The sequence below is a fragment of the Nomascus leucogenys genome, chromosome 1a, assembly GCF_006542625.1.
Source record: "Nomascus leucogenys isolate Asia chromosome 1a, Asia_NLE_v1, whole genome shotgun sequence".
In the NCBI taxonomy this organism is placed as follows: domain Eukaryota; kingdom Metazoa; phylum Chordata; class Mammalia; order Primates; family Hylobatidae; genus Nomascus; species Nomascus leucogenys.
The window spans coordinates 89,525,234-89,552,474 of record NC_044381.1 but is presented as its reverse complement, the minus strand read 5'-3'; the positions used below and the strand labels follow the sequence as shown (position 1 = coordinate 89,552,474).

The window sequence follows — 27,241 nt, the reverse complement described above, 5'->3', positions numbered from 1 at the left end:
TTAATTAAAACATTTAAAAGTAAATACAACTAGAATATAAACTAGGGTTTTTACAAAGTTAATATAAAATTTGATTAATAAAGTAAAAGTCAGGGAAGAGAAAAAGAAACAACAAAGAATGAGATTCAGAAATATATCAGGAAAAAGATAAAATATATGGTTCAAGTAAATGTGACTGTTTTATATCCCAATATCCAAAGTAAAACATATTGCTAGAATCTGTCTAAAAACCATGTGAAAAGATTCTCAAGTATATTAACAAAGAAACAAAAGAGTAAAACGAGAATTATTTTAACCTTTTGGATTTGCAAAGATAAAAAGATTGATGATGCTTGGGATGGTAAGAATATGGGGAAATGGGCACTTTTAAGCTAAGGGAACGAAAAAGATGTGTTACAGTTTTGCTCAAGAGGGATCTGGACCTATGAACTAAAATTAAAATATGTATACTATTTCTAGGAATTCTACTCCTGGAAAATTTATACTAAGGAAATAATTGAACTTGTGTAGAAAGATGTTCATGGAATCATTGTTTATGGTGGCAAAAAAAAGGAGGACATAAATATTTATGATCCAAGGATTAGTAAAATAAATTTTACTTCACCCGTGCCAGAGGATACTATGTGGCTATTAAAAAGAGTAAGGTGGATCTATATGTGTTTACATGGAAAGACTGCCACGACATGTTGTTAATTTAAAAATTATTGAACTATATATATATATATATTTGGGTATATATATTGAACCCAATTATACAAAAGGATAGAATGTTATATATGCATAAAAATCCAAAGTAGTAGACACTAAATCAGATGTTCCCAAACTTGCTGAGCTCATGGTACCCTTAGCGTCTCAGTAAGTTTTTCACAGTGCCCCTGGGCCAAAAGAAATACTTAACAGTGCCATTTATTATGGCTAGGACCAATCAACTTAATATGCATTTGTATCCTAACAACTTAGTAGCTGTTTGAAAGACACATAAATTGAAAATTTATTTTTCATTCTTAAATAACTACAATATGCACCTATTGGGCACTACACATTTTCTTAAATTTTGGAATTAGATTGGAACTTACCATCCCTATTTCTTACTCCATGTTAATTTTTGCGCAATTCTTGCTTTTTATCACAGTGACTGCTCCGAAAAGCCAGATGTGCAAAGATGCGTATCATCATAAGGGATGTAACGTGCTCTAATGTTGAAACGGAACCATCTTAAGCTAGTAGTTTATGCAGTATCTGGCATGTGTCAACCATCACTGTGTTTCCCTAAAAAATTAGACTATCCAGTGGTAACTCTGTGAGTTCCCCACAATGCCCAGGGTGCTCTGATCCACTCTGGGAACCACAGCATTAGACTACAAACAAAGGTTCTTTTTGAAAGGTGAAATCGGGTTGGAGGAAGAGAGCATTTTCTTCTTTATGCACATCTGGATAATTTGAACTTTTTAGAATGAGCATCTGCGACTTTTATTATTTTTATAAGATTTTTTCCATTTCAGGAAAAGCAGCCAGAAAAGGAGCAAAGGTGAAAGACAATGTGAAATTGATAGAGACATGAAAATGGAAACAAAAATTCATCCAGCCGAGGTGCAGGGGGTACGAAGGCACACCACACTAGCTTTGTCTGTGTGTTTCCTTCTGTAATTCTGGAAGTGGTCCAAGTCCCTTTGGGCTTTGGTTCCTCTCCTTTTAAGTAAACACACTGGCTTCCCTCACAGGGAAGGAGAAACTGGCTGGAATCGCTGTTAGCGGTTACTCCAGAAGAACAGAGTGACGAAATCATGGTTCTGGAGCCCTCTGCCTGAGTTCTAGTCCTAACTCTGCTGTACTAGCAGTATGACCTTGGGCAAGTTCATTAACTCCTCTGTGCCTCAGTTTCCATACCTGCTGAGTGGTGAGAATAGTAATGTTTACCTGTCGAGGGGATTCAGTGAGAGACACTTACTGGAGGATGTGGCCAATGCAGAATACGTGCCAGCTATTATCATTATTGTTGCTGTCTAACAGGAAAAGAAATTGGAACAACAGATTCTTTTCTTCCAGCAATCAGAACTAGGGAATGGTGAGGGACTGTCCCAGTTGTCATGATATCCAAAGGGTCAGAGGGAAGCCACAAAGGATCCATGCACAAGTCAAAGCTAAAAGGAGGTAGAAACTGTAAGTAGAACTCACTAGGAAACAATCCTTCCCACCTACCACCACTGCAGGAGATGGGCAGTTTTTTCTGGAGAGAAATTGAGCCACGTATGCTCAGAACTCAGACACATCAGATCTCATAAGAGGCCAGCTGAAAACAAGAGAATTAATGGATAGCCGGGAGGCTACTTGAGGGGTTTCTGTTCTAGCCATAAAAAATGTCAAATTAAGATAGCATATAAGGTAATTTCATGATCTCATGGATTTTTGTCTACATTCATCCCACTCCCAAACCTTAAAACATGTTTTACCTCATCTCTATGTCCCACAAAGCAACGTCGTCACTGATCCAAGGGTTGGATGGCTCAGCTGGTGTTATCAAAGGGTCATATTCCATATATTGTTCCGTGTAGGCAATTAAACTGCAGGAGGGAGGCAGAGCAAAGAATGCAACTTATTTCCTTAGAAAACCCCTTTATTCTGTTTTACACAAACATTATTGCAGTCTTCACATAATTATAAATTAAAGGAAAAAATTTATTTCCACTCCCACTTCTGACACATCAAACTGTTTTCATTTGTCCTTATTTCCTTCCCATTATGAACATACCATTTTTGCATTGTTGCAGTCATGATATATAAATGCATTTTATATATCTTTTTCCCCACTTGACTCTTTACCTGAACCTTGGTGCATCTCTCCCTGGTTATGCCAGCCTTACTGATACTAATACACTGGTCAAACCTGTTTGTGTTCGACCCTCCCACAAAGACTGATTCTCAAGGCATCTGGAACACACAAAAGACACTACAGCTCCACCAGATTGCCAGCTCAGCATTCCCAACAGAAGGACTTTCTTATGATAAAGACTTTTAAATACCAGCAGACCACAAGGAGTAAACGTAAGCATTGTTTCCAAAAAAAGCAACTTAACTTTTCTAGTTATAATTATGATCTAATAGATACGTTGATCTTACAGATTGACATAATTTATTTTAGACTAATTTTTATTTTTATCAAAATGTATGTGAATAGTTAGAATAATAAAATAGTACCAAATGATTATATATACTAAAAAAGCAAAAGCAATTATTTTTTCCTCCCATCCCTTCTCAGAGAGGCATCTACTTTCCACCTTACGTTTTTTCTAAAAGTTACCTATATATTTCTAAATTATATGCTTTTATATCTATTCCTGATTTTTTTTATTTTAGACAAGAATTTATCTTTCTATTCACCAGTCCTCAACTCCCACCTTTTCTTACATGATCCTCCAAATAGATTTGTGTAACAATTTTTGTTAAATCAATGGTCAGTGTAACATTATTGAACTAGATAAAAATTGTTTGCTGTTCAGCTAAATATCATACTACTTTTTCCAAGCAAGTGTTTTAACCTGTAAAACATCTAGCAATCATTTTTTTACATCTTAAACACATCAAATAATTGGGCAGTTCTGTTGTCTTGTTTCCCAGAGATCCTCTTTCCTGAAGTCTTTAGTCTTCTTGCTCAAAACTGGGTCATTTGCTCTATGCACTTGATGGAAAATGATCTTTTTGGGACTTCCTTCGCTTCTGTGTTGAAAAGCCCATGTTTCCTGGATTCCATGTCTATCTCTTGCTTTTACTACCTGATTGTGTTGAAGCACATCCTTTAGTAGTTTCCTAATAAAGGATGCATGAGAATCCTTGCAAGTCTAAAAATGCTTTTATCTCCATACTTGACTGATAGTGCTAGACACAGAACACTAGGTGAAAAATCTCTTTCCTTTAGAATTTTGAAGGCATCACTCCACGTTTTTTTTTTTTTTTTTTCTGGTATACAGTGTTACTATTGAGAAGCCTGGATCCATTTTGATTCTCGTTCTTTGGTTCAGTTTCTTTTCTCTCTGTCAACTTAGAATCATCTCTTTATTGCTAGAGTGTTCTGAAATTTCATGATGGCCCTTGCTAGTTGTTGTTATTTACTGTGCTGGGCACAGTGTGTGATAGATAAGAAAATATTTATCAGGAATTTTATAGTATTCATCACTAATTTTATACCCTTTGTTTCCTTTGTTTGCTTGTCCTATATTTTTTTCCAGTTCAATATTGGACATCCTGGATTGTTTGTTTTCCCTCCCATTTTTCATCTCCTTGTCTTTTTGTTAAAATCTCTTTTATTTTTTAATTTGGAGCCATTACTTTCTAAGTTTCAGAGTTCACTTTTGGTTATCATAGTGTCTAGTTCTTGTTTTATGGATGAAATATCTTCTCATTTCTCAGATAATATGAATTCTATACTTTTATTGTAAGTTTCTTCTACTTGTTGAATTATTTCGGTTCTTCCAAGTTCCTTTTTTCTGTCAGTTTATTTTGATTACAGTCTTTCACGCTGAGCCTTCCTCGAGTGTCTGGAAAATCTTTGGACATCCATTTGTGCTTAAGACTGAGGTACTGAAACCTGCTTGGCAGCTCCGTGGGTGTGTGGATGGGGCTTGTCACTGATGGTCTTCATTGTCATAGGGAAGTTTACCAGTATTTTAATGGGAGCTCCAACTGAGGCATCTGGAGTCTTTCCTCTGGGGTGTCTATTTTTCTCTAGAGCAGGCATTGGCAAGCTTTTTCTGCAGGGCCTAGATAGTAAATACTTTAGGCTTTGTGGGCCAGATGGTGTCTGTTGCCACTACTCAGCTCTACTGCTGTGGCATAAAAGCAGCCATAGACAACTTGCAAATGAATGCATGTGACTGTGTTCTAATAAAACTTTATTTGCAAAAACAGAATGGAGTATGGTTTGGCCCACAGATTGTACTTTGACAGTCTCTTGCCTGTGGGTATGTATGTCTGGCTCCTGGAGGCCTGAGAGCAGGGTCGGGGAGGGGCCGAGGGTCTGTTGGGGCTCAGAACACGATACTCTAAAGTATAGTACGTTGGCATGCTGAGTACTTTGAACTAAAGGAGAATGGAAGGGCCTCAGAAGCCAAGGCTTTCATCTTCTCTCCTGCCCCTGTCTCCCATCCCTTTTTCTCCCCTGACATAAGTCACAGAAACAAGAATTCTTTTTCCCCAAAGTGGGTCATAGAAACTAGAATGCCTCTCCCGCAAAGCAAGCCACAAAACCTAGAAAGGTCACTCTCTCCCTTCTCCCTTGAAAACCCTCATTCCAGAGAGGTCCTACCCGAGAGGTAGGAATGCTACTCAGAGAGACTAAGAAGAATCTGAACAGACAGGCCTTGCTGGGTTTCCTCCCCTCAGTCTGTTACCAGTAGATCACACCCTTTTGTCCAATCATATTTCTGCAAGGCTTCCCATTCTTCGTGGAACCTAAGCACAAATACAGACAGTTTTCCCTGGGTCTTTGAGTCTTCATTAATGAAGACTTCTGCGTCATGTGAAACTCATGAAATAAATGCATTTATGCTTTTCTCTTGTTAACCTCTTTTATTATAGCAGTGTTGGCCGTAATCCTTATGGTAGATGAGGAAAGGTTTGACACTTTCCATCCCTACAGGTCCCACAGTTCAGTGCGTAGAGCTTCCATTAATTCTCTTGTTTTCAGCTGGCCTCTTATGAGATCTGATGTATCTGAGTTCTGAGCATATGCGGCTCAATTTCTCTCCAGAAAAAACTGCCCATCTGCTCCAGTGGTGGTAGGTGGGAAGGATTGTTTCCTAGTGGGGCAGGAGATCTAGGGGTGCAAAGTCTCCTGGGACAGACTTGACCATTCCTCTGCTGTTAGCCCCATACCTCATTCCTGCCCTCCATGGTCCCTAATGCCTTCAAGAGCCAAGGCCAGGCTTTGTTGTGAAAACTGGCTTATTTTGTCACATTACTTCTGCCCCCAACATGTAGGTTAGAATGTTCTTCACTCTTCCCCTATGCACTTTCTTATTAAATTTTGAAATATTTCAGGCATACAGAAAGGTATAAAAATTGTAAGGTTTTGCTTTGACACCTTGTACTCGCTGACCAATTAAAAAAATAAAACATTACAAATAGAGACATGGGGGCCTGTGGTTATGTTCCCCAATTACATAGACTTTGTATCTTGGACAAATGTGTTGAAATTATTAATAGTTTGTTAACCTTGTGAGTTCATGCCATTTTTGTTCCTTTAGTGACATGTTGCATTTGAGGAAAGCAGAAGATGAACATGTCTACAATATTGTCTTGGTTGCAGTGAGTGACTTTATTACAATTTACTTAATCATTTCCTTTATATTAGACACAGACTTTTTCTTTTTTAATATACACAGTGCTGTGGTAGAACACCATTGTTCACACAGATTTTTTTTCATCTTCTGGGTTATTTATTTAGAATTCATATCCATAAGCAGAATTATTCGACCAAAAGGTATGAATATTTTTATGGTTATTGATCCACAATAAAATTTTTCCTTAAGCATTGCCAGCTTGTGTGTCAGCAACTTCTCCCCCAACAGCAAAGTCAGAGCCACAATTCCTACTACTGAATTGCAAAGGGCAATAATGGCCAATTAGCTTAATGCTGAACACGCAGAGAAATTAGTCAAAGGCTCCATCTCATGCTACTGGAAATGTGATCCATGAACCAACTGCACTGGCATCACCTGGGAGCCCGTTAGCAATGCAAGATCTCGGGTCCCAGCCCAGGCCTCCTGAGTCAGAATCTGCATTTTAATAGGATCCCCCAGGTGATTCACATGCACATTCAAGTTTGAGAAGAACCACATCTCATTCCTCAATTTTCCAAAACATTCAGGACACAAGATGTTCTATTCATCAAATCAAAATGAAGAAGCCCCTGATAATTTTGGTTTTGAAGATGGATGTAAATTTTCGGGCACCTCAGAGCCTCCTCGCTGTCCCAGGTGTTTACCATGACCCGTGGGGTAGAAGAAGCAGTGGTCCCAGTTGAAAAGCCTTGATTTGAGTTCTTGGTTGAGTCATTTAACTGATCTTTGTCAAGTTCATCATGTTATATAACAGCCTTGTTGAGCACTCAGGACCATTGTGATAGAAAATGGGAAAGCATCTCCAAAGAATCTTGACAATCCTCTACAAATATAAAACAGGCAAGCAAAACCATGGGCACACTAGAGGCACATCCTCTGTCCTATATATCTCCTGCAAGTTATGCATCTTCCCGGGGGCCAGTCTTCACCAATAAGAGCTGTATTAATTTGTTTTCATGCTGCTGATAAAGACATACCCGAGACTGGGCAATTTACAAGAGAAAAGAGGTTTAATGGACTTACAGTTCCATGTAGCTGGGGAGGCCTCACAATCATGGTGGGAGGCAAGGAGGAGCAAGTCATGTCTTACATGGATGGCAGCAGGCAAAGAGAGAGAGCTCGTACAGGGAAACTCCCATTTTTAAGGCCATCAGATCTCGTGAGACTTATTCACTATCATGGGAACAGCACAGGAAAGACCTGCCCCATGATTCAATGACCTCTCACTGGGTCCCTCTCACAACATGTGGGAATTCAAGATGAGATCTGGGTGGGGACACAGGCAAACCATATCAAGAGCTTTACGACATCTCGGCAGAATGAACATGGGCAAGGGAGCTCTAAGAAAGCACTGTGGCAGGAAGGATCAGGCTACAAGTTGGTGCTGCACTTGGGAGCCGCTTCTTAGCTACTTGGGCTGATTGAATTCTTTATAAAAGAAATGGCATTGCATGTTGAGGAATATGTTAGTTTTCTAGGCCTGCAATAACAAATGGCCACAAATGGTTAAAACAACAGAAGTTTATACTCAGTTTTGGAAGGCTAGAAGTCTGATATCAAGGTGTTGGCAGGACCATGCTCCCTCCGAAGGCTCTAGGGGAGAATTTCACCTCACCTTGCCTCACCTCACCTCGCCTCTCCTTTCCTTTCTTTTCCTTCCAGTTTCCGGTGGCTACAGGCACACCTTGGCTTGTGGCTGCATCACTTTCATCTCTGTCTTTGTCTTCACATGGCTTTCTTCTGTGCTTGTGTCATCTGCTCTCTTTTTTGTCTTATAAGGACACTTGTCATCGGATTTGGAGTCGTGGATAATCCATGATGATTTATCTAGATATTCTTAACAAATTACATCTGCAAAGACTCTTCCCAAAGGAGGTCACATTCACAGGTTTCACAGGTAAGGCCTAGGACCTATCTTTTGGGGCTCCACTATTCAACCCACTACAGGGAATGTGAGAGAGCAAGCTGGATGTGGGGATACAGAGAGAACTCTGGGCCACCTGTCTCCTTTGCTCAGATCAGCACAAAGACAAGTCAGCAGCAGAAAACCGAAATCCTGTTCAGGGAGTGACGAGTTGTACTGAGGTGCCCCAGAGGATCTGAGTCACAATGACATATTGGGGGGTTCTCCCAATTATGAGGCATTTGAGCATCCATGGCATTCTCAAAATCTGAGATGAGCAAACAGCCCGGGGGGCCCCGTTTGTCCTCCCAGGACATTGGCCCTGGCCATTCCAATCATCTCAGCCTTAGTTAGCTTTGAATCTCAAATAAAAGACATCCACTTGGCAGCCCAAGGCAAAAGGTGGGGTGTCTTTTAATTAGTTAATTGTGTTATTGGGGAATTTTTTTTTAAGACCAGAAATAGATTTCCCTGAAGTAGAACATAGGGATTGAAAAATGAAATCCCCTCCCCTCCTCCCTCTTGCTTCCTTAGATTTCAATGAGGCAGGCTGGGGTTTTTATCAGACCCCTCCCCAAATGTGTTCTAGCAGATCCTCGATGTGGTCACATCTCCAACCTGGGAAGGAGGGGTCCAACCAGTCAGGTCAGGTCTTGTGGACAAGTCCCCATATGGAGCCCTGAGTGAGTGCTGGGGTGAGGGGACAACACAGAAGGCTCAGGAGAGGCTGCGGTGAGAATTCAGCCAGCACCTGGTCCCAAGAGGAGCCTGCAGGCTCCGGCTGCCTATTACTATAGGCATGGCAACGAAGGCAGCTATCCGCTGACCAGCCTAAGGCAGTAGAACCTTAAAAGTCCAGAGAGCAACTAAGGAAATGGGAAATAATATGATTATTTAAGCTGTAATGAAATACAGGCTCGTAGCCAGATCTCTTTAAGAAAAATCCTGGAATATCATTAGATAAGTGGGTGGAAGAGAGGTGGTGAGAGCTAATGGTGATGTTGGTTTAGGAGAATGTGGTTGAGAGCCCAAGGTGAGATTTTTGTGACCACCAAACATAAGAGCACAAAATATGACTTTGTAACAGGCATTAAGCATGAATGAAATTCTTCCTGTGAGCTTGTGCCATGTCACGCCTTCTCCAAAAAAGGTCTAGGCAAGCGGCATCAAGACATGCTATAGAGGAACACGTGGAGAAGGAACACAGAAAGTCCTGACAATCTGAACCAGGCAACAAAGCCAAAGTCATTACAAGCAACTCATCTGCTGGCCAGTGTCAGTGATGAGTGGTAATGGTCGGAAGGGAAATTTATTGTATTAGAAGAGGGAAATCTATTTTGTTAAGTTACATAAATAAAGTCAGAGGCTTTGTAAAGGAAACAGTAAAATTACATGGGAATATGTATTTTGAATGTTGTATTTTATTGATAGAAAAAGGAAGTATTGAATCATCAGAATTAGACATACCCCCAAGTATTGGGGCTATAAGAGGCACTCCTAGTCAGCAGGGTGCTTAGAGATGCTGGTATATTAAAGACAAAGAGGATGAACAATTTGGTCTTCAGATTCTAAGACAAGGGGAGAGATTGGGATTTTATATTTGTTTCTAAGGGCTGCTGGAACAGATTATCTCATATTTAGCAGCTGAAAACAATACAAATGTATTGTCTTATAATTCTAAGAGTCAGAAGTCTGACATGGGTCTCACTGAGCTAAAATCAAGGTGTCAGCAGGGCGATGTTCCTTCTGGAGGCTCTAGGGAAGAATTCATTTGCTTGCCTTTTTCCAGCTTCTAGAGGCTCCCTGCATTCCTTGGCTCATGGCCCCCTTCTATCTGCAAAGCCAGCTATGGTTTTCTCATGCTGCATCACTCTGACACCGACTCTTCTGCCTCTCTCTTCCACATTTCAGGGAACCTGTGATTATGCTGGGCCCATCTGGCCAATCCAGGATAATCTCTGTATTTTAAGGTGAACTGATTAGCAACCTTAAGTCCACCTGCAACCTGAATTCTCCTTGCCAAGTAACATAACCTATTCACAGGTTCTGGGGATTAGAACATGGACATCTTTGAGAAATCATTATTCTGCCTACCACAGGTGCAGTTTGAGAGCAATTTATGTGAAAAAATAAATGTATTATTATTTCTTACTACATTTATTTATGTAGAAAATAAAGTCACCTGGAGGAGAGTGTGGCAGTAGATAAAAGGTGCATAATGGCACCACCATGTTTTATTTTACTGCCACTATCACAACCCATGCAAATAAACCCAGTGTTCATGAATCTATGCACCCTCATTTGTCCTATTTGCCATCATCATTGCATGGAAAAGACAGGAGACAGCAAAGTGCATCTTGGAGGTTCCCAGGGGTGACTTGGGCATTTAGCAGTCTGCTGCCTCAACTGCTCTCCCAGCTTCTTGAGGGGAGGGGAGGGTGATCCTTCCCGGAGAGAGTATCAGAGAGGGTTAACTTCACAGCTGGGGTAGCCAAAGTCTGAGAGGAGGTGAAAGAGCACCCCACACTGGGCAGAGAGGGAAGGTGGTCTCCTTTTCCTTTATGCTTCTCAACATCATCAGACTGTGCAGAAATAGCACAAGAAATGAAAGCAAGGACTCCTTACCTTTTCTTTGCTCTCCTGTCTCTTTAATCTGGGCTGGAGGTGCTTTATGCCTGGTAGCTAGAGCTTCCAAGGTGGGACACGGGAAAGAAATGAATGTTGGCCACATAGGATAAGATCTAAGCTTAATGCAGAGAGTTGAAAGGCTTTTGGATTTGTGCCTAGGCTGTCCAGTGCCATTTCTTAGGCAGGAAAGGAGATCCAAATGGAGATAGAAGGGCTGCCTAGGAATACAGTGAATGTACTTGGTTGTGTTGACCCTTATGCTGGGTCTCTTGGGAATCTGAGTGAAGCAGATAGGGATTCTGGATGGTGAATACTCCAAAATGGGTGAGCAGGCATAGAGGGCCTCTCTGGGTTCCTGCTCAGTTCTGCTTGCCTCCTGAGAATTGTACTCTGGCATGTACACAAAGCTACTTCAGAAGCTGCCATATATTTATTTATAAGCCCTGCTCCTGGCCATGGTTGATTTGTCCAGGAACAGATACCTGATGCAAGTGGGGTTCATATCTTCTTTCCCCAGCTTCAGTGGAAGCTTGTATTAGTCCGTTCTCCCACTGCTATGAAGAAATACCCAACACTGTGTAATTTATAAAGGAAAGAGGTTTAATTGACTCACGGTTCAGCATGGCTGGGGAGGCCTAGGAAACTCACAATCATGGGGGAAGGGGAAGCAAACATGTCCTTCTTCACATGGTGACAGGAAGGAGAATGAGAACTGAATGAAGGGGGAAGCCCCTTATAAAGCCATCAGGTCTCATGAGAACTTACTATCATGAGCATAGCATGGGGGAAAACACCCCCATGATGCAATTACCTCCCACTGGGTCCCTCCCATCACATGTGGGGATTATGGGAACTACAATTCAAGACGAGATTTGGGTGGGGACACGGCCAAACCATATCAAAGTTGTATAGTCACAAAGTTCAAGGGCCGGTGGTGTCATGTTTCCTAACACATGTCTGTCATGAAAGAGAATAAGGCCAGCGTGGAAAGTGGGCAGGACCAGAGAGGAAAAATGGGTCTTGGAGGCACTCAAGGCCCTGGCTCCAGCTTTTCCTGAGCTCAGTAGCATTGCTGCCTTTCCCAGGGTTCAATTCCACAGCCCCTTCTTGTATTCTGGGAGCCAATGTATGCTCCTATTTTGCAGAACCAGGTTCTAGCTGGGGTTTTATTGCTTGGAATCAAACCAATACAGTTGAAAAGGGAATGAAGGTGATGGGAGTGTGAAGGCAAGTTCATCAAGGCAGCCGTTTGTAGAATTAGCCAGAGAGGCTGTCTCTTTCAGAACATGTGCTTCCTGGTAGTGTACAGATTACAAGATGAACAGAGTCTGCTTGGGACACACAAGACAATGAGAAGGCCAGGCAGGCAATGAAGGAGGGGGCAATGGCCAACGCATAGTACCATTTCAGTCCAAAATCAATACCAATGACCACAGAAAGACTAGAGGTAGGACAGGAAAAGCAAAAAGGGAGAAGAAAATAGAGGTATGTAAAGAGCTTTGTAGGATGTCCAGCATATAACAGTACACAGCAGCAATGGTCCTCCAACTGCTGGGTGTGAGTGGCAGAAAAGCAGAACTGGGATGAGATGGAAGCAAGAAAATAAATATAGGAAATTCAGAAGTCCATTAGGAACAATATTTCTCACTGAGGAATTTTAGAATTCTTGTCCCTTTATCCCTGACTCCTGATTGGTATATGCTTTTGTTATTTTCAAATGACAAATTCTCACATCACTAGAAGACGCTGATCTATGAACCTTTAGCAAATGTGCTACCCACAATTGTTGTGGGCTTTGAACTGCGTCTTGAGTGGAAATGTGGAACTGGCTGATTTGTTCACATACTCCTGCCCCATGACCCTTTAGTAAGTGGCAAAAAAAAAAAAAAAAAAAAAAATCTCCCAGAGGGCTGCCGGCGTACAGTCTGTGGTCAGTCATTTAGTAGCCATTATTCAGTGCCTACTATGCCATTAAAAAGCAAACAGCTCTCTGGATCTCAGAGAGTTGTTAGAGCTGAGCTAACAGCAAAGTCACAGCTTCTAATAATAGTAACCAATCCTGGTAGGAGGACAGTTATTAATGCAAAACCTTCCCAATTTAGATTGCTAATTAGGGTCTACCTTTGATAAACTTGGAGGGGAAGGAAATAATGAAAGAGAATTTAGTAAACATACAGTCCAACCACTTGAGAAAATATGACAAAAATAAAAGTTTTAGATTTTATCCTTTCTCTCTTAACAAAAAAAGACTTATAATTTTGCCACAAATTGTATAGATGTGTCCAAAAAAAAAAAAAAAACCCACAAAACTATGACGAGTTGGAGGAAGAAGAAATGCTGCCCACCCTGAATTAAGCAATGCGTAGGAGGAATCCCTAGAGCTAAGGACACATATATGGAGCAGGTGGGGAGAAGATGAAGAGATATTGACATGGCTAGGCTCCAAGAAAAAGGGACAGTGAAGTATGTCCTGCAGCTATGGGAAACTATTACCCAGGAAAACAAACAAACAAACAAACAAAAACCAACAAAACGAGGCCTGGAATCTAAAGCATTATGGGATATGACCATTAGTCCTACTTTAGAAATACAGTACAAATGCACTAAAGCATTCATTATGAAATCAGAGCCTCTACATGAGAAGACCTGGAAATGGAATGTGAAAGGGGGTGAAGAGGAGAGCATGCTGGCAGGCCTCGCTTTGCTACATGCACTTTCTGAACTGTGATGCACAACAGGGAACCAGGACAGGAAGGATCTGATTAGAAAGGAAAATGAGAAGCAGAGCAGCACTGTGGAGAGGAAAGAAGAAAGTTTGATTCCTAGCAATTAATTAATTAATCTAGCTTTTTTTTTTTTCACTTGGAGAAGGTGGGAAGTAGAGAAAATATAAAAAGAGAAATCCTTAATTGCAAGTCACCCAGAGAAAACACATTCAATAGAGAAACTTGGGATGAGTAAAGGAGCACGAAGGTGAATTTAGCCCTGCAGGAAGAAGAGCTTACACCAGGCCAGGTATGGAGGCCCCTTCTTTCCTGCATGCTACAGATTCCAAATCTTGGTCTAGATATGGTCACCCTGGCTGTAATGATACCTCTGGTCTTTTTTTTTTTTTTCTGTCACCTAGAACAGGCTAGGAGAAAGGAGGAGCAAAGACCCCACGGTTTCTGGAATCCCCTAAAAGCAAAGTTGTAATGACTTCTGTGACCCTTTTTTTTCCTCCCCTGAAACTATCATTAGACATTAAGTTCACAAACCTCTATCACCCTAGCAGGTTTTCAACAGACCCTTAGGGTATCCAGTCCCTAGCTGTCTTATCTCATTTCATTAATTACATTTCACGATCACTGAGGGTCAGGAGGTGGAGGAAGAACCAGCATCCAATTTCAGGGAGCAGCAGCAATCTCAGATACGGGGAAGCAAGATGATGCTAAAAAAAATCAATTCAGCAGTCAGCTGTGCCACACGAATGGCTCCCAGTAATAGGGTGAGGATGAGCCAAGTACAGATGCAGGTACGGAATGGAACATTTTGATCCCTCTGTGTGCAGCAGTGCACTGAGATAGCTGCAGGGATGGTGGTATAGCTCACTACGGGTGGGAAGAAGTCTCTGGGGAATCGCAGCCAAACATGGAGACTCTAGACAGTTTGGGACTAAAATGCATGGAGTGTTGCTTCTCAAAGTTGGTTTGTCAAGTGCTATAGGGCTTAGGTGAATTAAAAAAGGGACTCCCTTGGGGATGCTTGCAAAGAAGAGTAAGACCTTGTTTATCTGGCTACTTCAAATATCCAGAGAACATAAATGAGATAAGTGAGCATAAGAGCCTCTGAGTAGTCTACAGATGAAATAAACACCATGCCTCAAGGTTCATTGTTATTGGGAACAACACACCTCACAAAAAATACTTTTCACACTTGCTTTAAGATCAAAGCTAATCAATTTGGTTATTTGATTTCCTGGTGTGGTAGTTCAGTTTCAAAGAAGGAGCCTATTTCTTCTGCCCTTGAATCTAGTCCAGCTTAGAGACTTGTTTTAGCCAATAAAATGCAACACAAGTGACAGAATGCCAGTTCTAATCTGCGAGAGTTTTGCCTGCTTCTGTTCTCTCTCTTGGAATCCCACTATCCCCATGAGGAAAATGTCAACTAGTCTGCTGGAGGGTGAGAGACCACGTTAAGGAGCACTCAACTGTCCCAGCTGAGGCCATCCTAAACCAGCAGAAGCCAAACATGTGAGAGAGCCCAGCCAAGATCAGCAGAGCTGCCCAGCCAACCCATAGCCACATAGAGAAACACGACTGAGAACAATGGAGCCAGGTGGCACATAGACATGTGAGCAATAATAAAAGCTTATTTTTTTAAGCCACTGAGTTTTGGAGTGTTTTGTTACTCAGCAACAGCTAACTGATACACCTGGTCTGCTACAGATTGGAAAGCGGGGGTTGGGTAGAGAGGGGGAAGGGTTAGTAGAGACAAGCAGACAAACAGACAACTAAAAGGCAGAAACAGGAATTCAAAGAATATTATCATCTGGGGCCATTTACAGAAGGGGAAGCAGGGCACCTTATAAGATCCTGACCACTGACAGTTTTACAGCGTAATAGAAGACTACTGACTCTGAGTCATCTAGAAAACTTAACTGAAATGTAGTGTCCTTTTGTTAGGAAGTAAAGTGGATGAACCATATTTAAGAAAGACTGCCATTAAAAAATAGTTAAAATAGGCCAGGCACCGTGGCTCATGCCTGTAATCCCAGCACTTTGGGAGGCCGAGGCGGGTGGATCACAACGTCAGGAGATCCAGACCATCCTGACTAACACGGTGAAACCCCGTCTCTACTAAAAAATACAAAAAAATTTGTATTTGTATTGGGTTTGGTGGCGGGTGCCTGTAATCCCAGCTACTGAGGAGGCTGAGGCAGGAGAATGGTGTGAACCCGGGAGGTGGAGATTGCAGTGAGCCGAGATTGCGCCACTGAACTCCAGCCTGGGCGACAGAGCAAGACTCCGTCTCAAAAAAAAAAAAAAAAAAAAAAAAGTTAAAATAAAAAGCTTAGGGTGTTAAGTGTCATTTATCTGAGACACTCATGTGTGTGTGCAGAGACAATACATTCTGCAACAAAAATTGGGTAACAGCTCAGAAAGCCTTTTGTGTTGCTTCCAGGTGCAAAAGGCAGCCTAAGAAATGCAGTTTGGTTGCCATGATTTTGGGGACAATTAAGTGCTCAGGAAGACAATGGACAGAATATTTGGAACTGGGATGATCTGAGAAATTCTGTGCAGACGAGCAAGTCTTTTCTCCCGTGAAGCCCCAGATTAGTGATGGCGTGTGAGGCACTGGAAGGAGACATGCAGCGCAAGGTCAGCCTTAGGCAGCCTGCAGAGACCTCTGTGTGGGAGACTGAGGGGAGACAGAAGGTGCAGGAAAGAATTGCATTAGCAGCCTCCCTCCTTGGCCTGCCCTTTGTTTGCTCCTTTAAGCACCACATATCCAGTTCATTCTGTCTCATGCACTTGAATTCTGCTCTCTGCCGAAGCACAAGTAAGTGTCACGCTGGAAAATAATTATTATTCACATTCCTAGTGTGCAGACTGAGTCCCAAGGACTGGACCATGCTTTTGCCATGGATGAACTCATTAATCCTATAATTTAAATACAACTACTATCTCCCCTCTAAAGAGGTGAAAACAGGCACCGAGAGAAGAAGCCACTGGCTTCATCAGTTAGAAAACAGGAAATGGCAGGGGCAGGTTTCAAACCTCGATGGTCAGTTTCAGATCCATCCCCTAAACTGTCTGTTCTGCCCCTTTAGTTTGCAAAGTTCCGTTTTTCCCTCCCTGCTGGTCTGGATGCACCCTTTAGTCCAACCCTGACTATAGACATCCCGGAGCCCATCTTCACTGTTCCCAGCCCTCCTGCCTCTCCCCACTACTAGTTCTGACAGAACTGGGTGAAAAATGATGAAGATCTTTCCTGGGGGATGCGGTTTCCTGGGGGATGCCGATTTGCCACTTATCGCCTGGAGCAGGCCCAGGGAAGCCAGATCGGAATGGGGATGTGGACGTGTGTGCCCACCTGAGAGAGCTCAGCCTGCATCTCTGGCAGCTTCTCACCAGCTGCCAGCACCTCCTCCCTGGCCCCATCCTCACAGAGCCACTGACGGGCCCGGCTCCCAGCTGCTTTATCTCCAGCTAACACGCATCTCCTTTCCCTCCTCCTCCTTATCTGGGGGTTTCCTTGCGGCTCTAATGAAAAACCCTCGTGTCACATTGAAAAGTTGCCAGTTATTGCTGCTGGGAATAAAATCCAGCCTCTGCCAGGCAGAGACTCATGAAAGCTTCTAGCTGGGCACCGAGGAGTAGCCAGTTGGAATAATCCTTCAATATGAGCAGCCTCTCAAGCATAATTAGGTGGTACCAGGTGGGGCCCCTCCCTGACAGCAAGGAAACAAACAAACAATAGGATGGGCCAGGCTCCCCGCCTCCACCTTGGTTTCCTCCATTCCTTGGCCTCTCTGCACACCTGCCCTGGAGTCTGCCTACCTCATGCTGACAGGTTCAGGCTCTTTCTCTGCATCCCAAAGATACAACAAATTGGATGTGAGCTCTCAGGTCAGCCTGAGTAGCAGGCAATGGCTTCACCGGATCCTGAAAGACCAGATCAGTCCACTTGAAGATTATCCAAAATGTGGATTTCTTGGCTCAACCCTGGAACCACTGAATCTGAATCCCTAGGGCTGAGGCTTGGGAATTTCCATTTTTTAACCCCCTCCCTCACCTGGATTACGGTACTTAGAACCACCGGACCTGAGCAAATAGATCCAAAGAAAGATGCTCCCATATATATGCTCTTCTAAATTGCAAACCCTGAAGAGCCCTTCCACCTTCCAAGGCCAGACATGAGCATTGCTAGCACACCGACCCTCAAAGTATACTAGGACAGCCATTTCTGTCCCTAGTTCACAGAGAAAGAAGCTCGCGGTTCCTCACAGGCCATGGATGACACCAAGAGAGTTGAGGCCATGCTGCTGTTTCACTCACAGCCACCTTTCTGGGGCAAAGGAACCACAGTGAGACCGAAAAAGCATTTTCAGAGCCTGGTACTCTGGCCAGAAGCCGCACATGATGAGAGAGGAGGTATGAGGTAATTCTGCAGCCTACACAGCCAGCTGAAACGGCGACTCCAGAGTGATCGGTAGGTACCTGAGCGTAAGCTGAGCTCCAGCCACGGCCACTTTCCAGAATATTTGCATAGAAAAAGCAGGAGTGTCAGTGATTCTCAATGGGAGTGACTTTCACCCCACCCAGGGGACATTTGGCAATGTCTGGAGACATTTTTGGTTCTCACAACTGTGGTGGTGGGGGGACCACTGACCTCTAATTGGGAGAGGTCAGGAATGCTGCTAAATATCCTATAATTCATAGGACATTAAGAACACAACAAAGAATTATCTGGCTCAGAATGTCACTAGTGCCACGATCGAGAAACCCTGGAATAAAGACGTGAGCCCAAGTCCAGGGATGTCCTTAGCCCCTGAAGGTAGGGTATTCAGTCAGACTCTTTGTTTGGGGTCGAAGTTTTTATACCTTCCATTTGTTGTAATTTATCTAGAAAAAAGATGTGAATCAACTCAGGGGCCAGCAGAGAAAGGCTTACAGGCTTATGGGGGGCTCACACAGCCAGTCCCCTGTAGGAGCTGGGCTTAAAAGACTCGGTTTATCTGACATCCAATAAATACCAAGACCCAACTTAAGCTCTTGAGTCCTTCAGCAACTGGTCATTGCTTTAACAGTAGCATATGGATGAATAAATGTTCACTAGTGAGCTGCCTGGTTAGATTTATTCCATATAGATTCCCCATGTGGCCTCCTGTCTTCACGGAAGAGTTAAAAAAAAACGGACCATTTAGTTGATAAAATTGAGTCTCCCATGAGTTAACGGAGTGGAACCAGCTACTGGTGCAGACTGAAGCACACACACTGCTGTGGAAGCCAGGCTGGAGGGGCCAAATATTGTCTTTACAGTTGATTCGATGCAGTTCAGTGGTTGATGGTGTGTGGAGGCGGAACTCTTCCCGACGATCCAGTCCCCTCCTGTCTATGCAGCCAGCACCTCAAAGGACACACATAATTTCTTTTCCCCTATAAAGTGAATCTAGGCATTTTATAGCTGAAAAGGGAGCAATTTCCATTTGAATTAATCAAGAGGCTGAAGGCAAAGGTGCATTATGTAGCTTTAAAGGATATTCTTCCTTGATTGACAAGGTCCCATGGCCACCCCCCCGTAAAGCCTTAGCAACAGAACATTTCTTGACATCACTCAAGGGAGGTCTGTTATCTTAGTTATACTCACATGGAGCCTGTGGGGTTTTTTTTGCACCCCAGTCTAAGGAATAACTACAGTCTCTTGGCGTTGAACACATTTGTTAATCATAACCCTGTAACATTTCTTCTCTGTTAAATTAGAAGAAAGCAGTAATATTACTGAAGGAAAACATACCTTTCAGCTACTTTGGACATTTTCAAACAATGTCTGTCAATCTGTGCGTTCAAAAATGTTATCTGGGAAAATAGAGAACACGGATGTTAAGACCAAACTAAAATTATTTCTTCCCCTCACTCCACAAACCCAAATCCTGCATTTCCACCAAGATCCAAACATCTCCTCTGGCCAGACATCTCCGACTCCCTCAGCTCTGCCCTCCAGCAACTTACTTGTGCCTCTGGACATCTCTATCATACAAGATTCATATTCTACAATTTAGCCTTTGTCTCATCTCCTCCTATACTGTGGTGTGATTTAAGTCTTGCTTTCCAAAACTTAAAGGCAATATATTTTCTACATAGCTTAGCAACAGCATGGACAGGTGAAATGTGCACCATAAATACCTGTTTTGAATAATCCCCAGTGACCCCTCCTCTGCCCACCTTTCATACGCATGTCATGCCCATGTCCTTGGCATGCTTGACTGGAATCATCAAATAGCTTTTTCTCTCTTTTTTTTTTTTTTGTTTTTTTTGTTTTTTGAGACAGAGTCTCATTCTGTTGCCTATGCTGGAGTGCAGTGGCATGATCTCAGCTCACTGCAACCTCCACCTCTCAGGTTCAAGTGATTCTCCTCTCTCAGCCTCCCGAGTAGCTGGGATTATAGTCACACGCCACCAAGCCTGGCTAACTTTTTTCTATTTTTAGTAGAGACGAGGTTTCATCACATTGGTCAGCCTGGTCTCAAACTCCTTACCTCAGATGATCCACCTGCCTCGGCCTCACACAGTGCTGGGATTACAGGTGTGAGCCACCCAGCCCCGCCAAATAACTTTTTTTCATACATCCATTACCTCTTACCCATCAGATAATAAACTCGTCAAGGGCAAGCAACTAAAAGTTTACTCCTTTGGGTTTCGCCCTCTAGGAACCAGCAAGGCATAATATAAACAGCAGGTTGCTTTGTTACCAGTAAGTATCAGAAGGAAGTAATATAATTAGCCATTGCCTGTTGACCTGGGCTCCTCATCATGAAAGAAAGTAACGTTCAACCAAGTAATGCTGAAATGGCATTGGGAGTAGAGCTTTATTTATTCTTAAACTTTCCTTTCAAATCACAGCAATAAAGTAGACCATCCTGAGCTGGTGCCTTCCAATTATAAGGACTGTGTGACATGAGCCCCCTCCTTCCTCCAGTTCCCACAGCGGACTGTGAGAAACCCCACTACAGCAGTTACCCCAAGGCACGGGATGACTCATTTATGCCCTTTTCTAATAACTGCTGGAGGAACTGGGTAGAGAATTCTTTCTCTCAAGCTTCCGTGGCTTGTTCATACACAGCACTTAGAGGTTCAATCACCCACAGCTGGGTTCCACTGTGGTTTCCAGAGCTCAAAGCTTGCTCAATCTTCAGAGTTGAACATTTGAAAGGGGTTTTAAACTGGCCACGTCTACTCCTGGGACTGCAAGCTGTCAATTCATTCACCTGTTTCCGGATGTCCTCTTTTGTTGTTTTCCTGATTGGTTGGCTGAGTACATGCACTGGGCTCTGTGCCTGGGACTCTTCAGTCACGCCATACACGGACTAGGAGAAGAAGCAAGCACAGAGGATCATTCAACCACAGAGTTGGAGGGTGCTTAGGGGTCAGCTAGTTCAATGACTCATCCAATTTCGTGAATCCCCTCATGACAATAAAAGATTGGTCTCTGCTTTTATTTCTTCAATGATGAGAATGCTGCCTCTTAAGCCATGTCATCTCATCTTTAGGGTACCACTATAACCCCAATCCTATCTTTTATTGGGCTGAAAATAGCCTCCTTGTATCTCAGTGTTTCTCCAAATATGGTCCATAGACCATCTGCAAAGAATCACCTGGGTGTGCTCGGAAAAGACACATTGCTGAGTATCCCCTCGCCCCCCTGGACTTACTGCATCAGAATCTTTGTGGGTGGGTTTGGAAATCTGCACTTTTATCAAATGCCCCAAATGATTCTGAATAAACAAAGTTCAAGAGCCACTGCCGAAGATCCCCTCTACATTTCCGTTGGTCAGCAGATGCCCATCTGGTACAAAACTGGGATGGCAGAGTTTCAGGGTTTCCCTTTCAAGTTAAATAGTTTTCTGGCCTCAGTTTTTCCACATGTCCATAGCTATAGCTACGTTTAAAGCTGTTCCTGGTATTACAGACAGACTAAACACAATCTTCCTAATGGGAAAGAAACGAAATCCTGAAGGGCATGTAATGTGTGGTCAAAATCATCAAAATGAAGAAGGGCTCAGATAAGGTGGATGTGACTCCGTGAAATTCTGTAATGTTACAATTATGGGGCTCTTGAAGATGAAATGAGGACATTTTAGGACTAACATTTTAAAATATAATACAGTGGGTATTGTTAAGTCAGTGAGGAACAAAATACGTAAGTAGATTAAAGAAGTTTATACACATACGCCACGTCTAGTGTGTGTGTGTGTGTGTGTGCATGTATGTGTTTTTTTTTTAATGCATACATGAGAGAGAGAGCTAATTCGTCATCACAAGAAATAGGAATGTTTGGGGACACATCTCCACTCTTTGGAATTTTTTTTTGAGACAGAGTCTCGCTCTTGTTGCCCAGGCTGGAGTGCAACGGCGCGATCTTTGCTCACCGCAACCTCTGCCTCCCGGGTTCAAGCGATTCTCCTACCTCAGCCTCCCAAGAAGCTGGGATGACAGGTATGCACCACTGTGCCCAGCTAATTTTGTATTTTTAGTAGAGACGGGGTTTCTCCATGTTGGTCAAGCTGGTCTTGAACTCCCGACCTCAGGTGATCTGCCCGCCTCAGCCTCCCAAAGTGTTGGGATTACAGGTGTGAGCCACTGCACCTGGCCCACTCTTTGGAAATTAATATTATGGAGTCTGGTCATACTCTCCTGCAATATTGTCCCTGGTGCTGTGGAGAGGATGAGATGTACGAATCATGGGGGAGTCTGAGCATGGCGCCCTTGGGTATGCTGTGACCACTACTCCTTTGAGTAAAGTGAAACGCAAGTGACCACTGGGTCATTCACAATTGGGCAAGATGGTGGTGTGAGTTTGGGTGACCCAGCTCTATCAAAAATAAATAAATAAATAAATAAATAAATAAGACTTTCATTTGCTTCTAAGTATAAAGCTTGCTTTCACCTGTGAGCTTTGCCACTTCTTGGTCCTTTTGTTTCCTCCCCTCCCTGCCACCTCCCCAGGACAACTGCAACTTACCCTTCAGAACACCTGACTCTCTTTCAGGAAGCCCTTGGGAAGCCCCTCGCCTCCGCCCCCTCCAGGTCTGGTTTAGCTGCCCCTCCTGGGCTCCTCAACTGTCCTATACCTCTCCTAACACAGCATTCACGGCCCCGTTGCCTGTTGCCTTGTTTCACTCCCTGCCAGGCTGTGGGCTCCAGGAGGACCTGCCAATGTATCCTAGCACGAGCACAGGGCCAAGCATGCATCAGCTGCTCAATCAATATTTGTGAAATGGTTATGGTTTCGAAAGACAAAAGGTGGTAGAATTACAAGTAGGAAATTACTATTTGAATAGTACTAGAACTGGAAGGGCTATTCACATCGGGAATTTTTAACTCAGCTAAACTAGCGAACCTTTTTAACCTTCTGTGGATTCTTCAAGCGTCGACATTTTCGGATATCCATTTCTGTTGTGTTCACACAGCCTGGCTGAGAAAAAAAAAACACATCATATAAATTACTACGTGAAAATTACATTTCCAATTTAGCCCATGTCACACCATCAGGACCAATCTTTATCTTCTTCCATTACAGACAATGCATGACTTTTTTCCATTTTGCCATAATATATGTGTTCCTCTATGGAGTTCTCATACGATCTAGAAAAGCTTACCTCATAATCTAAGGATGATATGTAGAGGGTATAGCCCACAGTTTCTAAGAGCAAATTAGCTATTCAAGTGGCAAGACTGCATCAGGCACAGCCCTTAAAAAATTTTTTTACATACTTAACCGTTTGAAAAAGACTCCACGATATCAGGTTGAGTAGCTATTTATTTATTTTTTGCTTTTAATCAAATTTTAAGAAGACCAATAGTTTATTTTTTTAGTTCCGTTTCATGAGGAAAATGCAAGATTTGTTTTAATAACGTGAAATCAGAAATACAGTCAAACCTCATTATTTACAAATTTTGCATTTGTGAATTTGCCTGCTTGCTAAATTTCATTTATAACTCCTTAGTAGTTGTACCTTGAGTAGCCTGATATGCGTGTTTCCCACTGAAATTGAACAAGGTGACGTCCTGCCTTTTTGTTTCAGGCCCGTCTATTTAGGGCTAATTTAGTGCCAACTTTTCTGCATTTTTGTGCTTTTTGTTGGTGATTTTGCTGTTTAAAAGGGCCCAAGGACAGTGCTGAAGTGCTGTCCACCGTTCCCAAGCAAGAAGGCTCTGATGTGCCTTAGGAGGAAATAAACGTGCAGGCATGTGCAATAGTGCTGTTGGCCATGAGTTTAATGTTAACGAATCAATGATATATATTACATAAGGTGTCTTTACACAGAAACACATTTAAAAGGTTATATATCGGATCAGCTGATAAAAATATTGTGGCCACAGGCTCACAGGGACCTAGCTTGGTAGTTCCCATGGGAGTGATGCTTCAATGTGCGCTAATTCAGTGTTTGCAAAGACTTTATAGAACATAGCTGCCATGGATAACAACAATTAACTGTATTCGACAGAGAATAGTTTAAGATTCAGAGTTGAATAGCAGCAGAAATGGAAATTGTTAATTTGGGTAATGTAAACCTTTGGGACCTAAAGGTCTTTTGGTGGAATTCCCATAGCTTCTCCATTTGCAATTCCATATTTTCATGAATGAATAATTTTTTTTTTTTTCCAGAGACGGAGTCTCGCGTTACCCAGGCTGGAGTGCAGTGGCCCGATCTCGGCTCACTGCAAGCTCCGCCTCCCGGGTTGACGCCATTCTCCGGCCTCAGCCTGCCGAGTCGCGGGGACTACAGGCGCCCGCCATCACACCCGGCTAATTTTTTTGTATTTTAAGTAGAGACAGGGTTTCACCGTGTTAGCAGGATGGTCTTGATCGACTGACCTCGTGATCTACCCACCTCGGGCTCCCAAAGTGCTGGGATTACAGGCGTGAGCCACTGCGCCCGGCCGGATGAATAATTTTTAAAAGTTGGAACTTACATATATTCCAGAAAATTTACTGAGATTATATAAATGAATGGCAAAACCAGTTCCACAAAGCTCAGCGATTTTCTTAAGAATGAGACACCTGGTGGCTAAAGACGGTCTTTTCTTTATAGAGATAAAAATGAAAAATTAAGAAAAAAAAATCTAGAGAACTGAGTAGCGCTTTCTCACCACAGGCCTGTGGACATCCCAAAAGGCTCGTTCTTGACTATCCAAAATTTTCCTTTCTGTCTTGTCTTTTTTCCGGTCAATCCTGAAAGAGTAAAGAGAGGAAGGAAATATGAGGCTCTGTATTCTGTTTTCCCTTCTGACACTTGCTCCAGCGTTTGCTCCTGTTTCTAGGAGCTAAGTGAACACAAGGCCATTAGTACCCGCATGGTGCCTGCTCTCTGCAGAGCTGTGAAATAGGGGTGTATAATTCCCCCCCGAAAACCTCAGGAATTCCACACATGGTAAGAGAACTTGTTTTAGGCTAGATTACAGATTGCCATATATGTATAATGAACATGGTGGCCTAAGGGAAGAATAAGAATGCAGCTGTTCATCTGAAGTATTAAGATTTGGATTATTAAAAACTGAATTATCCGTTGATATGCCCCCTCATCAAAAAGGATACTGCATATACAAATTATAAGATGGAATATAACCACCATCTTGCCCATGTTCCATGTTCAAATTTGAAAGTTTGCTTTAGATTTAGAATCAGTAGAAATAAATGTCTTTAAAATGCTGCAATTATGTGTTTTATAAGTCGCTTACACCATCTGGCTTTCTAAAGGCAGAATAATGGCCCTAGCACGAGACAAGATCCAGGAGGCAAATATCACTGGCCTCAGCTTGGGGAGGCACAAATTGCAAGAGGGAAATTACAGGTGACAAAGACAGATTCTTATTGTTCTGATCTGCAGCATAAATAAGAGGTTTTTTAATTTTTTTCTTCCTTTTTTTTTTTAAAAGCATGTATTACTTCATTTTATTTCTTCAAGTAGAAAGCAACTCAGATTAATTGCCATGTAACTCCTGGGTCTCGGCTCTTTTGGGAACACTTTACTTTACTGGACTGAAATAAACCCATAATCACCCCGCGATTTTTGTGATAATTACTGTGTACTTAGGTGGCCCACAATTATAATGTAATCACAGAGTTAATCAAAAAAGTTAATCGAGAAATACCATATACTTATGAAGTAACAATTTCCCCTCTGTTTATAACTTGTGATGCTGTTTGATTCTGGAAGAACAAATTAGCGTTCCTCTTTGCTTTCCAGTGGCTTCTGGGTACACAGGCAAAATTCTGCCTTAGTCCAGTTGAATCCCAGCCTCTATCCCACCTACTCTCCCACCTTCACCTCTTCGGGGGCACCCAGTGCCTGGTACCCGCCTATCCTGGGGGCTGCTGGGTGGTCAGGAGGTGGCTGGCATCATGGACAGGAGAAAGGCAGAGACTGCGGGGGGAGGGTCACAGCAATGGCAGTGTACAGGCCACTGGACCAGATGGCCTCAAGTCACTTCCAACTATGACCATAGCTATGATGAGTCTACACCCACACAGCCTGAGACCCGGCTCCAGGCCATGGGCTGCAACACCACCCAGGAATGTTGCTCTGAAGACTCAGCGGCTGCTCACATGCAGGTGGTACCCAGAGGAAACATAGTCCCATTCTCCCAGCTTAGCAACCCTTTCCTGCTCCTGTCCCACTTCTCCTGTTAACCATCCTGGCTAACCTAGACATCATCCCTGGGAAGGACAGGGGAGATCCAGATCCAATCATTCTGTTTCCCAGAATTAAATGGATCTGGTTGACAACCATGTTTGTGGGGTGGGGAACATAGAGTCCCCATTCCTCATGTTTCCTTAGAGAGGAAAAAATGTCCACTATGTATCCAGGAGAAAAAAATCTGGGAAAAACCCTTCTAACTTTTTTCTTCCTTTCATCACTTGTCCTTTGTGGAGGAAAAATGACTTAACTAATTGGTAGACTTGAAAGAAGAAATTGAGAAAGTTCAGACTTTCCCTCTCTGGGCCCCCATCTGGGCCAGCCTGTGCTCAGGATAGCTGCTGTCTGCATGCAGAAAACTTACAGGGGTCACCTCTGCCCTGATGGGATGGGGTGGAGACGCTGGGGAGAGGAGGCCTATAGATACACATCTCTGTCCAGGAAGGGCAGGTTTAATTTGCACCTGTGGCCACATATCTAATGTCATGCCCTATAATCTTTTTTTTTTTTTTTTTGAGGTGGAGTTTCACTCTCGTTGCCCAGGCTGGAGTGCAATGGCACGACCTCAGCTCACTGAAACCTCCACTTCCCAGGTTCAAGCAATTCTCCTGTCTCAGCCTCCTGAGTAGCTGGGATTACAGGCATATACCACTATGCCAGGCCAATTTTGTATTTTTAGTAGAGATGGGTTTCACCATGTTGGTCAGGTTGGTCTCGAACTCCTGAGCTCAGGTGATCCACCCCCCTCGGCCTCACAAAGTGCTGGGATTACAGGCATGAGCCACCATGCCTGGCCTTACTCTTGCTTTTAATTATTGTAATAATCTGATATTTTGGACTCCAACTGTCTGACTTCTGTGCCTTATTTTTCTACTGGTTCTAAACTCCTCCCCTGTCAGGGAGAAGACAGGGGCTACTTGTTGTTCTTCCTAAAACTCCAACCTGTTTTCCTATGAAGACAAAATCTCCAGT

General features: G+C 42.9%; 1 protein-coding gene across 6 annotated transcripts in view; it reads right to left on the bottom strand.

The window, feature by feature from the left end:
• RGS6 (regulator of G protein signaling 6) overlaps positions 1-27,241 on the bottom strand; it is a 635,113-nt gene that overhangs the window by 69,022 nt on the left and 538,850 nt on the right. For all 6 annotated transcript variants that reach the window (XM_030812880.1, XM_003263654.3, XM_003263650.3 and 3 more), the window contains exons 9-13: positions 24,723-24,804; positions 22,969-23,043; positions 20,837-20,935; positions 19,366-19,427; positions 2,451-2,561 (exon numbers count right to left, since the gene is read on the bottom strand). In XM_030812880.1, the coding sequence (XP_030668740.1) occupies positions 2,451-2,561; positions 19,366-19,427; positions 20,837-20,935; positions 22,969-23,043; positions 24,723-24,804 (429 nt within the window). The remainder of the gene's footprint in view (positions 1-2,450; positions 2,562-19,365; positions 19,428-20,836; positions 20,936-22,968; positions 23,044-24,722; positions 24,805-27,241) is intronic.